The 20,801-nt window shown below is 47.1% G+C and overlaps 5 protein-coding genes across 5 annotated transcripts; all 5 read left to right on the forward strand.

Moving 5' to 3' along the window:
- Nucleotides 1-169: 169 nt before the first annotated feature.
- LAJ45_01540 (uncharacterized protein) lies at nt 170-2,928 on the forward strand (the record flags this gene model as incomplete). The annotated part of the gene is made up of 8 exons (XM_046111133.1): nt 170-328; nt 381-928; nt 980-1,100; nt 1,167-1,530; nt 1,589-1,723; nt 1,788-2,056; nt 2,113-2,375; nt 2,436-2,928. The coding sequence occupies 8 exons, from the start codon at nt 170-172 to the stop codon at nt 2,926-2,928; spliced, it is 2,352 nt and encodes a 783-aa protein (XP_045975077.1).
- Nucleotides 2,929-3,376: 448 nt separating this feature from the next.
- Nucleotides 3,377-6,851, forward strand: LAJ45_01541 (uncharacterized protein; the record flags this gene model as incomplete). Its single annotated transcript, XM_046111134.1, has 6 exons — nt 3,377-4,378; nt 4,441-4,794; nt 4,848-6,334; nt 6,385-6,441; nt 6,504-6,697; nt 6,754-6,851. The coding sequence occupies 6 exons, from the start codon at nt 3,377-3,379 to the stop codon at nt 6,849-6,851; spliced, it is 3,192 nt and encodes a 1,063-aa protein (XP_045975078.1).
- A 515-nt stretch (nt 6,852-7,366) lies between these two features.
- Nucleotides 7,367-9,502, forward strand: LAJ45_01542 (uncharacterized protein; the record flags this gene model as incomplete). Its single annotated transcript, XM_046111135.1, has 8 exons — nt 7,367-7,624; nt 7,687-7,770; nt 7,845-8,021; nt 8,078-8,207; nt 8,257-8,292; nt 8,357-8,441; nt 8,505-9,347; nt 9,412-9,502. The coding sequence occupies 8 exons, from the start codon at nt 7,367-7,369 to the stop codon at nt 9,500-9,502; spliced, it is 1,704 nt and encodes a 567-aa protein (XP_045975079.1).
- A 4,328-nt stretch (nt 9,503-13,830) lies between these two features.
- Nucleotides 13,831-16,048, forward strand: LAJ45_01543 (uncharacterized protein; the record flags this gene model as incomplete). Its single annotated transcript, XM_046111136.1, has 3 exons — nt 13,831-14,037; nt 14,110-14,340; nt 14,429-16,048. 3 exons carry the CDS (start codon nt 13,831-13,833, stop codon nt 16,046-16,048), a joined length of 2,058 nt encoding a protein of 685 aa, XP_045975080.1.
- Nucleotides 16,049-17,672: 1,624 nt separating this feature from the next.
- On the forward strand, nt 17,673-19,368 carry LAJ45_01544 (uncharacterized protein; the record flags this gene model as incomplete). Its single annotated transcript, XM_046111137.1, has 2 exons — nt 17,673-18,056; nt 18,193-19,368. 2 exons carry the CDS (start codon nt 17,673-17,675, stop codon nt 19,366-19,368), a joined length of 1,560 nt encoding a protein of 519 aa, XP_045975081.1.
- Between the last annotated feature and the right edge of the window lie 1,433 nt (nt 19,369-20,801).

Below are 20,801 nucleotides of genomic sequence, written 5' to 3' on the forward strand. Positions count from 1 at the left end.
TAATATTCAATATATATACATGTAGGTACTTAAAGTGTATGCCCTACTCCAAGAATTAGTTACACAGCTGTGAAGCATGATGACTCAAGTATGACTAATAATCTGCTGCATATAAACTTAAGGACACCGACAACAGCTACAACACTTCAAGCCTGCAAACATAGCAAAAATGTCCGGCAATCTCGACGGAACACCAGTGGATTCCCGGGGAAAGGATAGTCCTGTTGAGGACTATCTAAATGATAAATTTCAGACATTGAGCGATTTGGAAAACCTCGACGCCCTGCTCACAATAGTTCAGACACAGCAGTCGCAGCTCCGTGATCAGGTACGCCATCGCGATCAAAGGCCATTACTCGACTAATAAAGAATTTGCACAGCTTCAAGAAGCAGAAACAAGAGCTGACAAAGCCCGGAATGCTGCTAAAGAACATTCACAAAACGTCCTGATACAGGCGCAGCTATTCCGACAAGAGCAGGAAGACATTGACCGCCGTTTAAGAGCCACTACTTCATCAGAAACTGCACAGGATGCCGCACGCGAATTTGAAACTAGCATGGAGAAACTCCGAAGATTAGATGTCGCAAAGGGATATATTGCATTGATCATTGAGGTTAATAAACTATCCGAGGAGGCGCGAAAGCTTATTCAAAAAGACCCTAAATCTGCTCTGGTCCCGTACAATAAGTTGCAGCATTTAGCAAAATCACTAAAGATTCGTCATGAGGCATCAGAGAGCGCCGCAGTTCACTTAGTTGATTTTGTTGAAAAAACCACCAGCACTCTTTGGGATGAGATGAAGGACAAGCTTGCTGGGGAGTTTCAAAACGTACTCGGGAAAATGGGCTGGCCAGCACCGAAAGTAGACCTAAATAAATTCCCGGAGTTTCAAAAGGGCTTTGACAAGCTGTTGGTTTTACAGGAACCGTACGTTACTAACCTGCTCTATAACATCTGCCTAAACTAACCGGTTTACAGTGAGATTAAATCGGGATTGAAAGATAAGCCATTGCTACCTCTTGAAGTTCTGGTGAAACCATTGGAGCTTAGGTTTAGATATCACTTTGAGGGAGACAAACAAACAAACCGTGTGGATAAGGTTAGTTTTATCTCCTTCAGCCAATATCTCTTGGAATTTTAGCAAACATTGAGGATTCATTTATAGCCGGAATGGTTCCTTTCGCAATTGATTACCCTAATTACAACTTATAATCCGTTTCTTTGCTCATCCATACAACCGATTTTGTCGTCTTCTGAAAACCCACACGTTTCCTCTCGCGACGCTGTAAATGAATTCATTACCGCGCTCCTACCAGTACTTCGACGCAAAATTCACAATCTACTTCCTCAAATTCTGGACCAAGCACAGCTCTTGAGTCATTTTATCCATGAAATGATTAAATTCGATGCCGTACTTAGGGACGAATTCTCGTACGTGCCTTATGGAGAAAATGGATGGAAAGGCGTGACACACGAGGTACTGACGGTAGAGAATGGGTTTGCTGGGTGGATAAAAGTGGAGAAAGAGTGTAAGTTCTAATAATGTCCTAGGGATGGATTGGTGTAATGTGCTTACTCAGTGTATAGTTGCTTTATCGAGATATCATAATATCCTCAATGCCGAGGATGCATGGGTTATTGATTACGATAGTGCAGGCCCGAATGACGCAAAACCAACAAAATCCGCACTCCGATTGAAAGATCTTTTAGAGACAATCACAGGTATTTGATTTCATCGATACCTGATCTTATATATATCGCGTATAATCTAATGCATCATACTCAGATCGATACCGCCCTTTGACATCTTTCAGCCAGCGTCTTAGTTTCTTAATGAATATCCAAATATCTATCCTAGACCAATATCTCAACCGTCTCCAGTCAAGTATCGATGCCTTTAGTATACTTTCGTCATCAATCGCAAGGGCTGTTCAAGGAACAAGTAAAGAGGAGGTGCAATCCCTCTCCGGCCTTGGTGGTCTGGAAAGGTTATGCAAAGTTTACGGGAGTGCCACATTCCTTGAGGATTGTACACGAGATTGGGATGAGGACCCTGTATGCTCGAATATCTCTGCATTACCTCATAGAATTAACAGCTAATATTCTTTTAGTTTTTCCTGGAACTCTGGGAGGAGTTGCAGACCCGCGCCCAGAAATCGCAACAAAGCAATTCGAATAAATCTTTGACAGGTACTATGAATGTAGAAGAGGTTGCAAACGTTACTAGTAATGCAGTCGTTTCTGGAGATGACGATGGTGCGTTATTTGATAATATTGCCGAAGCATACAAGAGCCTTAGGACTAGAGCAGAAGAGATGATTGTGGAATTATTGTTGGGAAGTATTAAAGAAGAATTGAAATCTTATTCAAGAATGTTAGTTCACGCTCCCTGTCTCATATTTCTACACGATATTTGCTCATCCTTCTGATATAGAACACTTTGGTCATCTATTGATATGGATCGGGGCGACTCTACAATTTCCCCTGAAATCGTTCCTGCCGTAGCAACACTCAACTCCTTCCTTGACTTCCTTTCAAAAACCGTTGCTGCTGCAGTCTTCAGGAGAGTTTTTCGCAAGCTCGGTGCTGGAATTCAGGACTGGATGTGGGACTATGTTATCACGAGAAATCAATTCTCTTCTGCGGGGGGAAGCCAGTTCTCCAGCGACATTAACGAAATATGGAAAACTTGCTCGAGATATGTAGAGGAGCCGACGGCATCAATGAGGAAGTTGAAAGATTCCTGTGTTTTACTCACACTTTCAACTTCTCCGGCTGAAGGAAGCCTTGGGCTCAAGGAGGTAGCCAGGTCCGTTTTCGAAGGCAATGACAAAGCCAGAGATACCTTAGGGAGGTTAGGGTTGGCGAATCTATCGGCCAATGATGCGAGAACTGTGTTGCAAAGAAGAGTAGAGGCTTTTGCTTAGGATACGGTAATTTCTTGCTGAAATACTTCCATTGGAAAATAAATACCTTAAACTTCTTCAATTGCAGATTTGATATAGCGATTGGCCATCGATAGTGCATGTACCCACCTTTATTTAGCTAAATCGAGTGACAGACTATGAACTTGTTTATTTAGGTTTAGACCAAATCTGAGATCTTTGTTGCCACATGCTCTTACCTTAGGCATATTGGAAGACTTTTAAGTTTGGGCCTCCCGGATAGCTCTAGAAGCGTTTAATCAAGGAGCGGTGTCGTCTTGCGAATTGCAATTGTTCTTCTGTGACCCGACCTTAGCTTTCCTTAGCGTGGCTCTTGGCACCGAACAAGGCAGCTTGTCAAACTATAAAACCAATCCCCCCACCCCCCAAAAAAAAAAAAAAAAGAAACGGCAACTCTCAACCAAAAAGGGCCAAAATAACCACCAAGAACATGTCACACAAAAACTCGGGCTCAATTGAGCCTGATGACGGCGAGGACGATGCTCTAATCAACAAGCTCCTGAATGGAGAAGGCGAGGTCCCAGAAGATTTCAGTTTCGGCGACACTGTCGGCAAGGTGGACGACGCTGTAGACTACGAAGACATATCAGACGATGACCTCCTTCCAGAAGAAGAACCTTCAAACGCATTTAATACTACTTTGGACTCTACCCCGTCAAGTGACAATGATTTGTTCGGCATGGTAGAGGAGGGCTTTGTGGACGAGAAGGATATGGTGGGCGAAGACAAGGAAGGCGTTGAAGATTGTCAAGCGGAGATTGACTTCGACGACCTATTCGGAGATTCAGATCCTGTAGATGAATCAGTACTATCCAATACTGAGACTCTTGACATCAATCCACCCGCGGATGGGCTTCATGATCGCGAAGATTTCATCATGGCAGACGCAGATATGGATGAAGAAATGCTTGGATTTTTTTCTGACGGTAATTCTTCAGGCGAGGGTTCCGAAATGGAAATATCAATCCAGCCCCGTCAAAAGGACCTTGTTAAACAATACTTCCCGGACTTTGAGCCTCATAAAATTCTGTCTTTTAACTCACTATTCAGGCCCAAATATACTACTTTGTCGGTCCCCTCTTTCAATCCGCCAAAGGTATGCGTGCCAACAAAGGTAAATTTAGAGATGGCTCCAGATGGGCAGGCACATTTTATAAAATCGATAGCTCTGGTGGACTCTGGGTTGAGAGGGAGTAAAAGAATTGTCACTATCCATCAAGAACCTGAAGTGGCGGATGTAGAGGGAGAAAACACAGAGGATGGACCGCAGAATCCAGTATTTGATAGGGATCTTATACTTGCCTGCGATGACTGGGAAAGCAAATTGGATACCATGATGACCACGCCCCCGCCGCCTCCAAATTTGAAGAGGCCCAGCAATGATGAAGTGGAAGATAACGAATCCGGAAATTGTGACTCTCATCAGCCTAAGGTTTGTCAATTGGTAAAGCCACTTATAATAAGCTGCCTCAACTAAGATGCCAATTTTTGCAGCGCTTGATGAAAAGTTTAAAAAATAATTTTATCGATAATCTCCCGGACTCATGGCTCGACGAGAAGGCCATTTTTGAGGGGAATCTTACCTCAATTTGTGCCAAAGTTACTCTTGATCTCAATGACCCTCGCCTTTTAATTGATATTCACCAACCTAATGACACTTCTCATGCTCGTCGTATTGGGGGTGAATTTAGGCGTCGTGTCAAAAAAGATTTCACACAAAGATACAACATCAGTAACGACGAAGCCTACGATCTACTGAACAAAATTACCCAGAGACGGGTTCGAAGTACTTTAGGGCAGCTGGAGATTGAACATAGTCTGCCAGCCTTGAAGTTTCAGACCCCATTTGTGAGTTATATCTTCCTATCTCAATTATTTCTACCACTGAACATAAAATTTAGTACAAAGAGAAACTTTCATTAGCGGAGCAAAGGTCATATCATCGTCCTACGTTTGCTTTTGACATCAACCAAGAGTATCGGTTTGAGCGGCTTGAACACCGTAAACGGAAGACTTATCATAGGCTTCCAGCAACGGTTTCCCTCTCAACTGCCAAGGATATTTCTCTTCAAGACGATCTTCCCTTTGTCTTGTTGGAATATTCAGAGGAGCACCCCACTGTTCTATCAAACTTCGGCATGGGTAGTAGGATTATAAATTACTACCGCCGAGTTAGTACTCAAGATGCTGCACGCCCCAAGCGTGACATTGGAGAAACTCAAGTCTTACTTTCTGAAGATAAATCGCCATTTTGGAACTTTGGCACTGTAGATCCAGGGGAGGTGGTTCCTACACTTTATAACGGAATGTTCCGTGCACCTATCTTCCAACAATCCGTGAAACCGACAGATTTTTTGGTTGTCAGAAATACAAGCGAAAACCGAGTCCATCATTTTCTGAGGACTATTCCACGTATTTTTGCTGTTGGCCAGCTCCTACCTGTCACGGAAATCCCAAGCCCTCATTCCAGGAAAGTCACCACAACCATAAAGAATAGGCTTCGGATGATATGCTATCGCATCCTAAAGCACAAGCGCAAAGACTCTAAATATATGGGCCCAAAGGACCTTGCCAAGCATTATCCTGAAGGCAACGAAATGCAGAACCGTCAAAAGTTGAAGGATGTATTGGAACGGATTGGTGGAGGTTTTTGGGCTATGAAGCCTGATGAACACTTTCCAACCGAGGAATCAATTAGGAGCTTGATCAAACCAGAAGATTTATGCTTATTGGAGGCGATGCAAGTTGGGATGAGAAATATAGCAGATACGGGATACTCAAAAATCTTCGACGATGAAGTTGTGGAAGACGGGAGAGCCAAACAACAACTGGAGCCATGGGATCTATCAAAAAACTTTCTCGAAGCGACTCAAGGAAAAGCCATGTTGGAGCTTTACGGGGAAGGTGATCCGACAGGTCGTGGTGAAGCATTTAGTTTTGTTAAGACAAGCATGAAAGGTGGTTTTAAAGCAGTTGGGAAAAGTATCGAGGAGAACATGGACCAGCGTCTTAAAGAGTTGGGAGGTCATAAGTACAATGTGGCCCGCCAGGAGAGAGAGTACGCAGACGCCATACATCGAATTTGGCAAGCCCAAAAGCGTAGTCTCAGCTGCACTGAACCACCAGAATTGGAGAGTGAAGATGCACAAAGAGACGACGAGTATGACATGCCTACGCCTGACGAAGGTAAAATATTTGCAGGAGATGAAACTGCTAGCCAGTTTACTAGAGCCAGCACTATCAACCAGGGCAACAAGATTTTGAGGATTAAGAGAATTGCCATTAACAAAAAGGGTGAAAAGGAAGCTACCGTAGTGACCATCACGGACCCTCAGGTTATCAAACAATACGTTCGAAGACGGAGAGAGCTTGATGCAGAGAAAACGAAGTACGCAGAACCAAAAAATCAAAGATACCAGGCTTACTAACAATATGCAGTATTGCAGAAATCGTCCGCACTGGCATCAAGGAACACGATGAGATCAACAAAAGAAGGTTTGTCCCAAATTTATACATATTCCTTTACTCTAGAACGTACTCACAAACAATCGTTGTAGATTGCGTGAAGAACTAGCTCGCCTCCAGTTAAATAAAGAGCGCCGTGAACTTCGAGAGCGTCAGGCCCTGCGCGGGGGGCGTAGCGCGACTCCTAAATCCCGCCAGGAATCTGGGGATGGAACACCGAAATCAACCTCAGGAAAGGCAACAACCAACAGAAAATGCGCTAATTGCGGGCAAGCAGGGCATATACGTAAAGATTTTTATCCTTAATTCTCAGATGTATTTTTGGCTTACACACTCTTATAGGTACAAATACGAGAGTCTGCCCAAAATTGAACGGGACTTGGGAAAAAATGGGAATGAGTCCAACCCGAGTAAAGCGTCAGCGTTCTGAGTCTGAATGATTACCCATGAGCTAAAAGACTATGGATGTGATGAGTTAAGAGCGGTACAGTTACAGTCTTTAGTTTTCCGTAAAGATGCACTCTACTTGTACGATTGGACATTTTTCTTTTTGTATTTACATACTAGAATTCTCCTAGAGTATATGTACTCGTTATCAATCAATCAACTGGCACAACCAGAGTCACTCAAGAGAATACATGCAGCAACTGCAGTCCTGTGTAACCATACGGTTATCAATCATTTCCAGTGTGCGTCATAGCTGCAAAAACGCGCTAAATTAGCCAAGACATCTTGGCGCGTAGAGCGCGTTTCTCCATCACGTCGCCCCATTCACTCCAGCTGTAGCTTTAAGTGACTTTATTCCCAAGTTTGTTTTAATTAAAAACTTTGAGTTCTCGCCAGATTAACCCACGCCGTTCCTTCACTGCATCAAACCTAGTTTCTATCCCAACTATCAAATAAGGGCATTCGATTTCGAAATACATACTTTTAACCTCCCCGCCACCGACCAACGATGAAGCTAGGCGAACAGCATAAAAATCTCGGTCTTCCCTCTGAAGAGCCCAAAATATCACCATATACAGCTATGGAAATTGCTACGCTTCAGGCGAAGCTTGACCAGCAGCTTGGGCCAGAGTTTGTGTCTTCAAGGCCAGGCCCAGGCGGGAGAAAACTTTATTATCTCCAGGCAGATAAATGTATCAGTCTTGCAAACCAAGTCTTTGGCTTTAACGGATGGTCCTCTTCAGTTAGAAGTGTTGAAGTTGACTTTGTACACCTCCCTATGATATTTCTTACACGATAGGAGAAGATTTGCTAATATCTGTTACATAGCTGGACGAAGGCAAGGACGGGAAATGGAGTGTTGGAGTATCTGTTGTCGTACGGGTGACATTGAAGGATGGGACTTACCATGAGGTACTACTACTATACTACTCGACCAGACAGCGGCTGTAGATAGGTCACGAAGAGATTAAACTAATACTTAATAGGATATTGGATACGGTCAAATGGAAAATGGCAAAAAGGCACAAATATTTGATAAGGCTAAAAAGGAGGGGGCCACAGATGCTCTCAAACGAACACTCCGCAGTTTTGGGAATGTTCTCGGAAACTGCTTGCATGATAAGGATTATCTGGCGAAGGTTAACAGGATGAAAGTACCAGCCGTATGTCGGACTTGTAAACGCTTATCAGTTGTTGAATCTACTAATCCTGGGTTTAGCCACGCTTTGATGAGAGAAAATTACATAGACACAGTGAATTCATGCCTCAGGCCAAAAAAGAATCACTAGTGGATTTAGGAAATTCAAATAACGACCCAATGATCTCACCCCCAAGTGAGGAAAGACAAGGTCCGTAAATTTATTTCCGAAACCTGATATATTAGCTTATTCCATTTAGGATCACCAGAAGCAGAAGCATATGATGAATATGGAGGTTTGCACCCTTATTCGATAATGGAAAGTGATAGTTGGTTATAACAATCATATTTAAATTTTAGGGGATGAATTTGAAGAATTGGGAATATTTGGGAGCGGCGGCGATCTTGACGATTTCATGGCTGATGATGTAGCCTTTGACCCTGAGTTAGTGGTTTCGAATACCGTTTTGGTCTCACTCTATTAATTACGATTTAGTGACGGCGGCAGCATTAAGGATCAAAGCCCCATCAACGCTATAACTGACGGCCAAAAATCTGCCACCAATTATAGAAATACAATCCCACAAACCAATCGCCAAAATATACAAACACCACAACCGCAGCGTGCCCAGCAGGTAAGTAATAGCACTTCGAACCAACCACAACAACCTCAAGCGCTTCGACAACCTCAATTCCAACAACAGCGTCAAATGCATCCCCCAGCTAACCAGCACCAGCCCATGCAGCGGCCTCAATCCAATGCGCCTCAAGTACCTCGCGCGCCCACTCCCCAAAGTGGTCTTAATGTGTCGCCAACACCAGTACGAGCGCAGCCACAATCAAACAACAATTCAAACTTTAAGAATATCCAGCAAGGCATTAACCAGAGAGGCCAACCACCCCAACCACCACAGCAACAGCAGCCACAACAGCATAGTCCACCGGTACCAACTCTCGCAGCTCCTCAGTTAAATGGTGGACCAGAGACCCCAAAGAATCCGTCCCCCCAGAATCAACCGGTTGGATTCTTCAGTGGAAGAGCTGTCATAGACGCTGGTGGAGAAAATAAACTGATTCCCGATCAAGCATTGGCGTTCAACCCCCACCATCAAACATCAATCCCTCGTTCGCTTGGCATTGACCATTCCAAGTCATCGCCTATTGCTAGAAAGGGATTGACGGGGCCACAGGGACCTGCAGGAGGAGCGTATGTTCGTCCGAATTTTGAGAATCCGAGTCTCAATACGAACAGACAGATCGGAATGCCCCCACAAGCTCGAGGGTCAGGGTCTTTTCGGCAGCCAGGCCCCTCAGCAGGAGTAAAAAGGCCCGCAGACGTGACAAATACAGGGTTAGTGACCCAGTATCTCTTGGGAGTTTTATTTGGTTTCTAATATGTGTAGCAACGACCTTAGACCTACACTTGGTGATGCTGCAGGGACAAATGCGAATAAACAAACAACGAACTTTGGAAATGATGTAAAACGACAAGCTAGAATGAGCTGAATAGGACCAGAATAGTAAACTTTCCTTCGAGGATTGCGGTTTTCTAAACTCTTTTAAAACATACATAGGCTGGCCAGATGTACTGTGCAGAGTAACGGGCTTATTAATGAAGTTTTAAGGAGTTTTTGTTTTTGTTCTTGTATCTTTTATAAATGGGAACTGAGGCTACTGTTCCGGTAAATGGGAACCCTCGGAACCAGAAATGCCAGGCCTGTTTAAAAAAGATATGTTTATCGGGATTTTGATGGGGGCCGGGAATGGTCATAAATGAAACGCCTTAGAAGAATTATTGGGTCTTTGTATGCTAGACCTGACTTTCAAGATACTGGATCGCGATGGCTCGTAGCTTTAATTACATCAATATTTCCAACTCAGGAGTGACTAGAAACCTCTTGCTCCAATCACTAAACTATGAGGAAGGTGCGGCTACATCAATATGATCCTTTTGACCGTTCAAGCTCCGATTGGAGAAGCACTAGAGGAGAATGTGTGTGGGTGGAGGGTGTGGAAAGTGAGCGAGGTGCTCTGACGCTAGTGCTCTGACGCTAGTGCTACTACGCACCTCGGATGGCCATAAATAACCCTAACCACCACCGTAACCGAGTGACTGCTTATGATTATAGGTTTTTCCATAGCCCATCTTTCCACACTACATATAGTTATCCCAGATTCATCTATCAAAAAAAATGCTGCCCACTCAAAATTGATGTGATCTTGGCTCATGGACCTCATAGAAAATTGGATCATTTGTTCCTGCTTAGGCCTTAATATTGATATTGATCGGATTATAGCATTACTTATCAAGAACTATAAGATTAGCAAATATCAAAAAGAATGATCACATATTAGCACCTACATTTAACCTCAAACTCCAGTAAAAGTCTCTAAATAAATGTACCTACCGGACCACCACGAGGCCGAACCCAAATTCCTCATTGTTCCGCCAAAACTGCTGTATGCAGCTGTCTCCAGAGACCATCGAATTGCATCTCATAACCCTCAAGGCGGTCCGGCATTTCCTCAATACAGGCCTCCATATCAAGAAGCATGAAACATATACTCTGGTACCTCATAATATCATTGGGCTCAACTACATGTCCGGTCCCCATTAGCGCTTCGAAGCGGATCTTTTGCGCGAGAATACCTGAGTATAGTCCTTGAAGGTGAGTCATGAACTCGTTGCGATCCGGGGTGAAGTCTTCAAGAATGACTGTAGTTGAATGATTATATCATTCAGGGCGGTGTTAGTTAAGGATGACATGCCGGCTTATGGTTATTTGAATTGGGTAGTGTTGGTAAAGTTAAGTTATTGGGAGTGGTTTTGTGAGTTATAGATCGAGAGAAATGCGTCGGAATTTATTGTAATAAAAATTTTCATATTGCTAGATAGACCATTTGATATTTTGAAATGTCTTGGGTTCGTCTCTGTCATAGAAACAATCGAGCCTGTGGTTGGTTCTACCTTAATAGCCTGGAAGACAGACTAGCTTCAAGGTGAACAGTTTCATAAATCAATGGGATTTTGCGTTGCAATTTGTTAGAACAAGATCGAATAGGGCAGAACTTAAAAAGAATCTACTATCTACTATACTATAAAAAAACATAATCTAAGGATCAAATAATAGCGAGGAGCCAATTTCAAGCTGCGATTACGAGGCTAGAAATCTGCTTAATATTACAGCTAACGCATGAGGAGAGAGGGCCCAATAAGCTCTAAAATGGCGATAATTTTATAAAAGTCATGCTGAGGTGTATATTTTTGACGGCGTTCATCTCTGATTTATTATAACTCCCTGGTTTAGACATGAACCCATTACTTATAGATAATCATAGAGATTCAGCCTACTTGGTGTTCCTCCATGGTGAGCGTCTACTCATAGATCATAATCGCCTTTAAAATTTTAGTAGCTCAGGAGTAATACTTAAGGAGAGTGATGGTAAAGTGAGCTAGCTGGCGAAACTTAACCCGGGCCCTGCCATGGAAGGGGAAACACAAATGCACATTTCCCTACGTGTACGTACGTACGCCCGAGAGCCTGCTCATGAAGGGATGTGCGTGGCCGGCTGCAGCTAGGGGCCTGTTGAAAGAATCAATGGAAAGTATACTCTAGTGAACCCTCACAAAGAAAGGCCTGAAGCTACTAGATCAATGATCAAGCGTGCGAGCTTTCAGCACACTCTCTACAAGAAGTGGTAGATACGCGTAGTCAGCGTAATTTCAGTAGGCCTAGTGACAACCTTATTGCTTCATACACCCCCATCCAGAACTTCACTGCCGCTGCTTCATCGATTCTGGTTCGGTACTTCATAGAATCTGACTTAGTACTTTCTAGAGCATGATTTGGTTCTATTATTGCAATAACATAGGCATTCATGGACATTATTATAGAGAAAGGTACATTCGTATCAACGTTTGCTAGCCCATGGGGTATCTGCAGATCGTATATAGCGTCATGAGCCCTAAAGGCTCCCATACAATTAAGTTTCTCCGGCGTTATACCGCAGTCGCAAGGCCGTGCTATTATAATGCATAAGCCTCATGTTAGCCGAAAGTATTACGTGAAGACAAGTCTTTATGCACCCCAGAATCCCAGAGATCCAGGATTTAGTTGGAGTTAAGAATGACGACTTTGACGTCTGAGCCATCGAATGATCTTTGCTGTGCTGTTTCTCGCGATATTTCTTTCCCAACCACCTAGGCCGAGACAGACTTGCGAGTGCTTTTTCATGACGACATGAGGCGGTCTGTGCATCCCGAAGACCCTCCCTCCCCGTGATCGCCCATGCTGCGCTAGATCCGATGATCATCTCAGGATCCTAACCCCCTTAACCCGAACTTGGAGGCCCCTCTTAACCAGCAACTCAGCAAAAAGGGGAAGGAACCTCTAGAGTGACATCTATCGTCCACTCGATAGTAAAACCAGACGCCGGAGTTCCTCCACGCACATATCAGGTTATCCACGGTAGAGTAGAAGGAAGAACCACGGCCTAGCAACTCGGAAAAAATTCGCCTAGGACTGCTTGTTCATGCGCGAAGGCCCGTCGATATTTTGACAACGAAGCAAAGCAAGTCGGAGAATCTCTTCGTTGGTTAGCAGGGGGATGTCATGTACTGTTTCGTACCTTTACAGTCTAGATTTGCCTGGTTCTGCTCCACTTGAGTGCTTGAATCCCTTCCGCCTAACCCAAAGAAAATACACGAGCTGTTATTGATGCCTACTTAGGCACCTTGTCTCGTGATAGCAGTGAAGGCTAGTACCGGAGAGTCAAGGCGCGATTGACGAGCGTGTGGGGTTTCTGCCTCTTCTCGGACACTCGGAGTCGAAGCGATCCAGGGCCGAAGGTCGAAATGCTTTAGAAGCCGTTTTTTTTCTTAGCCCAGGAACAAACAGCTTCCCGCACATTTTTGCTGCTAAGACATGGGAACGGGCTTCAGGCACACTCCGCCTGGGCTTTCTGGCAACCCACACACCTTTATGCGAATTCAGGAACCATTTTGGAATTGACAGGGCTGGCAGTCCTGTTGTCGACACACCTTACCCCTTTTAGATCTCCGTCCACGTTTGTAGAGCCGAAGTTTGTTTGCGGGCCTTGGGGTTGGTGTGGCTGGCAGGAGACAGCCCCCGGTTCACCAGTCAGCTTCAACCTATCACAGTTCACGAATCAAGGAACAGAAACACCCACCCACCTGTACCTGTACCGTGTGCAGTGTGCAGTGTCACACATCCATACGGGGGACGAAAAAAACTGATCTTCTGTTCCGGTGGTATGGTTCTCTTTCAGTGAAATGAAAAGAAGACCCCCCCCTCAGATGCAGGCAGTATCTTGCTCTGATTGCACTGCATGATTTCTGCTCTGCTACACACACCACTCCACTCAAGCATATGTAGTAGATAAACACTACACTCTAAATTCCTTCTTGCATGTGTCTTCAACCTATCAAAGAGATCAACCTTAGGATAGGTGTATCTAAACCTCTTTCGTCAATCTTGAGAGACTTTCGATTGAACGGCTTCTTCCCACCCCCCGTCTCCTGTTTACCTTATCTTCCTCCTTCCCGTCCCCTACATAATCCCTAATGTACTGTTCTTGAAGGCAAAGAAGAAAATCCACCACTTTACATTCTATCTATTCCTTGCCCGGTACAGCGGTTAATCAATCTTCTGTTTCTACATACTACTAGTACTGCACCCGGGACGTCACATTTCCAACTGCTTTAATTGACAAAAGAAAACCGGTCTTTACCATCTAGCCACCCACACACGTACACGTCTCCTGCATCCTTGGAAGAACGCGATCTTCCACTTTGTCTACAGCCTACATTAGAGATGTCATACTCCGACTCTGAAGATGAACCGTCTCTCGAGTCCCTCACCCAGAACCTCGCCCACCAAAAGTACCAGTCCGCCGCCCTAAACGACCCGGAGGCTACAAAGTGCTGTTGCGGCCGTGAGGATTGCTCTTTCACCAGGCGTGCTCAAGCCATGCTTGCCTCGCTGGAGCAAGATGTTCAGACTGCCGCTACATTAGGTCAGGTATGTGTTATTTTAACAGGTAGACCCCCCTTACCTCTTGGGCGCGAACCTAATCGACGGGGTGCGGAATAGGCTCTGTTGCGACGACATGAGAGCTCCATGGCAGAGGCTCAACGGGAGCGCGAAAAGATGAACCAGGAGATACGCAGCATGGAGATAAAGGTCAATGATCTTGAGGACGAGAACGCACGCACTACGGACGAAAACAAGTTTCTGCTCAGCAATTTGGAGGATGTTAACATTAGCATGTGCCTGAGCGAGAGCCGGGTCCAGGAGCTCCAGGAAGAACTCGACGCTATGCATGTGAGTGACTATGTACAAGTACTTTTGCACGTTTTCGTAAATTGTTGAGTATGGGAGGTTGGGTAATCGTTGCTCACATGTTAAACAGGAGGAACTCACACGAATTTCTGCTACGGCTGCGCGAACCGAGGTTTTGGAGGCACAGTTGGCTGTTCTGGAGAGCGAACAGGAGGAACTCAGGAATACAGTCACCACCACGAGAGCCGAGGAACGGGCCGCTGTGGCGCGGTGGAAGAAGGCACAGCGCACATTGGAGGAACTGGAGCAGCAGGTGGAAAGGATAGAGATGGAGAATAGGATGGAGAAGGTTAGGTCCAAGAACCTGCTCGAAAGGTTGGATCAGAAGAGAATCGTGGATCCAAAGACCGGGGTTTCTACATTGACAGCACTCGCGGATCGAACACAACTCAGTCGATTCATGAAGGAGATCCTGGCGGAGAATGGACACCTCCAGGTTGGGATCACGGAGTTGAGGGATATGTTGCTAGCATCACAGGAGGAGGTGAACAGACTAAGGGAACAGCTACAAGAGATAAACATGCACAAGGTAGAGATGGGCCCATCCCCACTGAGCCAGGAGCTAGGGAGAAGCCCTTCCAGCACCATGCAGACGATCGTTCACCACCACCATTACCACCCACCCCCGTCAACTGGAGGCAAGGGCGTCTCCAAACCCACGGTCCGGCGCGCGAAGAAGCGGAGAAGTCATGCCAGCGGGGAGCACTTCCTTCCTCTCGATGTTAACGGAGCCAGCCCACCCTCAACATTTAGCCAAAGAGGATCGAAGAGATGGTCATTGGGGTCGCGGGCTACTACTTCGTCGGTATTAACATCCCCAGCATCGGAATTCCGCGAGTCCTCAATCTTCGACCACAACTTCAACGGTCCTGAGTCGTCGCGTCCTTCAAGCGCAGACTCCAATTACCAAGCAGCTCTTATTCCGGGACACAAGAAGCAAGCCTCGTCGTCGTCCTCGAAATACGCCCGCAGAAGCGACAGTTCATTTGGAATACCGCCGTTTTCAATCCTCCATACTACCGAGGAAGTCCCGTCGGACCATGACTACTCTGCACCTTCATCTCCGATCATCCCCGCGACGAAACTACGACGTGCGGCTTCTCACGAGTCGATGCTATCTATCATGGATCTCAACCTAACCACGACATCATTCGCTGTCTCGCCAGCAATTTCATCAGGAAACTCGGAAACCTCCCAAGGAAAGCGCACCCCTTCGTTCGCGGCATCTGTTACTCCAAACCCGGCGCAAGCGTTTGTCACACGAGGAATGGTGACTCGTACACCCAGTACCGGAAACACTTCCTCGGCATATAGCCGTCTCCTCGGACTACAAGAAGGCACTATCGCTGGATCTAGCGCGCCTATAAATCCAAAAGCTGCTCTTTCGCGAAAGAACTCTGCGAAAACCAGCGTGGGAGCAAGTTGGTTCTGGCGCTGGGGAGGCGGTGGTGGGGCTGCTGTAGCCCCGACCCCAGCAATGGATGCAGCGCAGAAAGATACAGTTACGGCTGCCGCAAATGAGGCTGCGACAACATCTGCTAGCTCCGACTCTGGGCTTACGAGTTCTGGTGGGAGCGTCCGCATTGGTGGCAAGACCGTCGTTAGCAAGCCAAGTGTGTTGACAGGATACGTGGATGAGGATTTGTTGAGAGATAGCCTGGGAGAGGTGCAACAGATGCTCTCGATGTAGCGGACCTATGATGCCGATGGCTCTGATTGGTTCATTTTTGTGTAGCCATGATCTGAGTTTTTTTTGGAATGGGAAGTTACATATAAAGCATACTAACATAATTTGGGGGTTTCTTTTGTTCATTTGGGGGCAGGCGTTTTTTTTCTTTCTCCTTGTTTTTTTTTTTTTTTTTTTTTTGTCCTTTTTTTTTGTTTGCCATCTCGTTTATTTTCTTTTGTTTTGGTTTGGGAACATGGGAGTGGGAGTCTGGAAAGTTGGATTATTTCACCAGTACGTTATTTAAAAACTACTACTGCCATACTATAACTATACTATATACCTTTTTTTTTATCTTTACTTTTACTCGGTCCTACGCGTTCGTCGTTATTTCAATTCCTCCTTTGGCATATCTACACCAAACGTCATCGACTCTGTTTCGTCTCCTTTCGTTTTGTTTTTTTTCTTTCCTTTTTTCCTTTCCGTTTGCTCGCGCGTCGCAATGGTGGTGTGTGTGTGTGAAGTGAAGTGAAGGGGCCGCCCGCCCGGTTTCCAAGTAGAGCAGAGGCTGCATGTATGTATCGTAGAGTGGGTGGTAGGTATGTAGGCAGGCAAGCAGAGGAGTATCTGATCAGATACTCTCCATGATCATGGAAGATGTCATCGAGAGGGGTTCCGCTGTTTCGTGCTTGCGTGCTCGATTTGGTGCGGCGCTAGATCTTGCAAGTTACATGTATTTATTGCTGCAGCCGGGACGGATGCCTACATACACATACACATATACCCCCCCCCCCCCCTTTTTGGGTGCTCTGCTTGATACATGCCTACAATATGCATTACCAGATCGCAATAAATTAATAATTTCAACCACAATTCGCGACCCCGCAAAGTTGCAAACGGCAGAAAAGAGGAAAATGAGGCTTCGGTTAAGCAGAGGCACGATAACGCGTGCGGTAGCCCGATACGGCGCGGGGTGAGGAAGTGAGTGAGTGGTGGAGGGGTAGATGCCAGGCAATGGGGGAGAGAGATGTTTCTCAGATTTGGAGGAGAAACAAACTAGAAGGGCTGCATGTAACGGGGGTGTGGAGAGAGGGAGGGGGGTGGTGTCTGTGCAGAGTAGAGCAGGCTGTAGCCTGTAGCTGTAGCCGTGCTTCGAGTGATATCTCATGGCCCGAAGTTCACCCCGCTGTTCTCACAGCAGCGCCCATCCCTCCCTCCTGCTTAGATCTTCTGCGGGGTTTCTTTCTACAACATACTATTACACGCTCCGCTAGCTAGCTGGGGTGGCAGAGTAGAGTAGCACGGCCAGTTGGCAGTTTACTATTTATTAATTTTATTTTTATCATTGGGGGGGGGGGGGGGTTGCTGTCTGTCTCTCTTCACTCACTCACTCACCCAACTGGCTGCTGGCTGCAGTGATGGCGCGTGGATCGAGTAGCTTGCCGCAAAGCGATCATTGGCTTCCCCCAAAGTTCCCCCAGGCGCCACTCAACTCAACTCACAAGGCCAGAGAAGATCAGCACCGCCACGACAACGAAACGCGACCTTGTAGTCTGCCTGACTGCCGGACTGACGAGCAAGGATATCAATCAACGACGAACGAACCACACGAAACAACCAACCAACCACAAACCACCCCCCTGATCCCATGGACGGCGATGATGAAGACGCCACCAATGTCTCTGACCACCATCAACAAGAAGAACAAGAACAGGAAGTCGTGGACGACGGAGAACAAGAAGTAGAGGAAGAGGAGGAAGAGGAAGAGGAATGCAGTCTCCGACCACCGCCACGCCGCGCCTTCGCCGACGGGAAGGCCGTGCGCCGGCTCTACCGCGAGCTGGGCCGCGGTGACCTTTTCGCCGACCCGACCACCGCGCGCAGCACTAGCAACAGCAATGGCGGCGGCGACCGCAGTGGTGCTGCAGCGCCCGGTAGGAGCGAGCTTGTGTACTGGGCGGGCCCGGGGAAGGCGCTGAAGCTGGTGCGGATTGCGTCGCTGGTAGGACAGAGGAAGCTGCGGAAATATATTGTAAGGGGAACCTATATCTATATCTATATCTATGCCACCAGTAGTACATGTAGTATCTCTAGCGTAGTTACATGTAGCTTGTTATTATGTTATTGGAAATATAGCTCTGATATATTCTTATTTACACCGCCCGTAGATCCTCGGCGAGAAGCCAACCTTCCCGCACCACCTCGTGACCATCCGCCGCACCCCCGAGAGCAGCAACATCCTCACCTCCCGCACCTCCGCCTCCGCCCAAGACGAAGACGAGCCCGAAGACCCCGCCCCGGGCTCACTAACATACTGGGCGCTCGACGCAGCGGCGAGCACCATCACGCCCGCGCACTCCGTCGACTACACCCAGTCCACCGCCGCCCACCTCTCAGACTACTACATCAGCTCCACCTACACAGCATGGGACATTGACCGCGACCTCATTACCCAGCTCCTCGTCTGGGAATACTCCGTCGCCGACCCCTCCTCCCCCGACGACACAACCACCTACCAGAAGCTCGAGTTCCGCTATGGCGCCCAGACATGCTTCATCGATCACCTCTGCGGTCGCAGCAGCAGCAGCCGTGACCCACAAGTCTGCTTCGCGGGGCTCCCTGGCGACCAGCAGGGTGTCGCCGTGCGCGCCCTCTTCCCACAGACCCTCTTCTTCTACGAGCCGTTCGGCGGCACGTCGACGCTGCCCGCCGCGGCCGCGACCCCGTCGTGGAGTACGGCGCCTGAGACGCCGCCGCCGCCGAACAACCCGGCGTACCGGCAGCTGTATCAGCCGCGGGTGACGGTCGTGTCGCTGGCCGACATTGCGGCGCGACACTTGAAGGCGGTGCTGAAGGGGGGGACGCCTGAGTTCTCGCGCTACCACAGTGCGTTTCTGGGGGTGCGGCGGCCGGTGAGGTTTGCGGCGGGAGAGCGACAGAGGATGGGGAGGGTGTGTACGGTTGCGTTTGGTGCGGCGGAGAGGAGGTCGCGCATGTATCATTTGTTTGTGGTGGAGCTGGACCCGGCGGTGAGGGGGCAGAGGGTGAGGGCCGCAAAGGCGCTGGGCGGGGGCGCGGTGTTTGCGTGGGAGGGGATGGGCGCGTGGTCGGATGAGGAGCTGTTTGGGAGGGCGGTGGAGAGGGTGTTGGGGAGGGGTGGGGGCGGCGGGGGGGACCATGTGTGTGGGGGGGAGTGTGAGGAGTGGTGTGGGGGTGCGGTGAGGGTGCTGTCGAGGTTTTGTAGGGGCGGGCCGGTGAGGATGGTGAAGATGGTGGAGACGGGGTGGCCTTGGCTGGCTGGGGAGTCTTTGGGAGACGTTAGGAGAGGCGGGGCTTTTGTATAGTAGTTAGTAAATTAGCATCTATTAATGGGCGTATGGTTTGGAGCACTTGATAAGGTGAGAAGTACGGGCTTTCTTGCTTACCTGACACCACTGTACATTAAATATATCCTCACATTAGTACAATTCAAACAGTGGGTAGACATTGACTTTTGACTTTGTTTTGATCGTTCTTGTGGACCTCTCGCTTGGGGGGGGTAGCCATGGGGCTGGTGATATATTATAAGCTTCCTGTATTTAGTCCTTATAGGTGAAGTAAACTGGTCTACCACATGCATAACGGCCTGGAGAACTACATGTATCTTTAACCAGTCTGAAATGGCTGACCAGTATTTGTATAGCTTTCAGGACCACCGCTCTACCCAGGCATATATATTGCTATAGATAAAAAGATTGTGTATTTATGCAGGGCAGTAGTTTATATTGTTGACGGGGAAGCAGTGTGGTAGATAGAACAGGCCCCACGTCTTCCCCCCACTGAACCTCCCAGACCACCGAGTGACAAACCATGATGAGATAATCATCAGATATCACTCGTTATGGCTGTGCTTTTTGAGTGGAGCTGCGCCTCCTTTCTTTTGTGGAGTTTCTAGGCGCAACGAGTCTTAGCGTAAGGGAGGGCTTGATGGGGAGCCCTTTGCTGTAGGGGTGTTACTTGGGTTTGGGCGTTGGTCCATGGACCACGTACATAGCCTCCCCGTATATACCTGCGGGATTAGACAGATGGGCTGGTATTTGGGTGCTATAGATATAATCGTTTGCATTGGTTTCTGGTGTTTAAGGGATAATCTCCAATGAGGTTTTGTGGCAGCGGATTATGCGCTCACTTGCTGGCGGTGCTGGCCATATAGTGGGGCGAAGCGTAAGGTCCATTCCCCACAGGGGACCATGGATGGAGGGGAATGTGAATGGGAGAGTGGTACATACAAAACTGCCGGTTATTTTATTTATGGGAGAGGATAAATGTGTGTGTAGACATGTTCGGTACTCCCCACCATGTGGCTTCTCTAGTGGTTGCTGGAGAAATCTACATCCCCCTTATATGTGTGAAAAAGTCCGAATACAACCATGTGTATGCTGAGGATTATAACTCCGTTTTGACCCTTAATTAAAGCGCGGGTTATATTTTGGCTTAGTATGAGAATTATTGTTCTTACTGGGTGAAGCGGCCTTAGCTCAAAACCAATGTATGTATATTGGTAAATTCCAGATCCTGTCACTGGTTCGTGCAGTCCGAAGGCTAGGGGTGATGATGAGGGGCCAGATATCGTGGCAGTGGCGATATCAATCCAATTGCCAGTTTGTCTTTTTGCTTACTCGATACCCATGAATATGTACGCAATTAATGAATTAAACAAAAATAAATAAATAAATAAATAAATAAATCCCACGAATATGCGCTTACATCGGCAAGCGCGGATCTTGTGATGTTACAC

The sequence above is a fragment of the Morchella importuna genome, assembly GCF_003444635.1.
Source record: "Morchella importuna strain M04M26 chromosome Unknown Morimp01GS003, whole genome shotgun sequence".
Lineage (NCBI taxonomy): Eukaryota > Fungi > Ascomycota > Pezizomycetes > Pezizales > Morchellaceae > Morchella > Morchella importuna.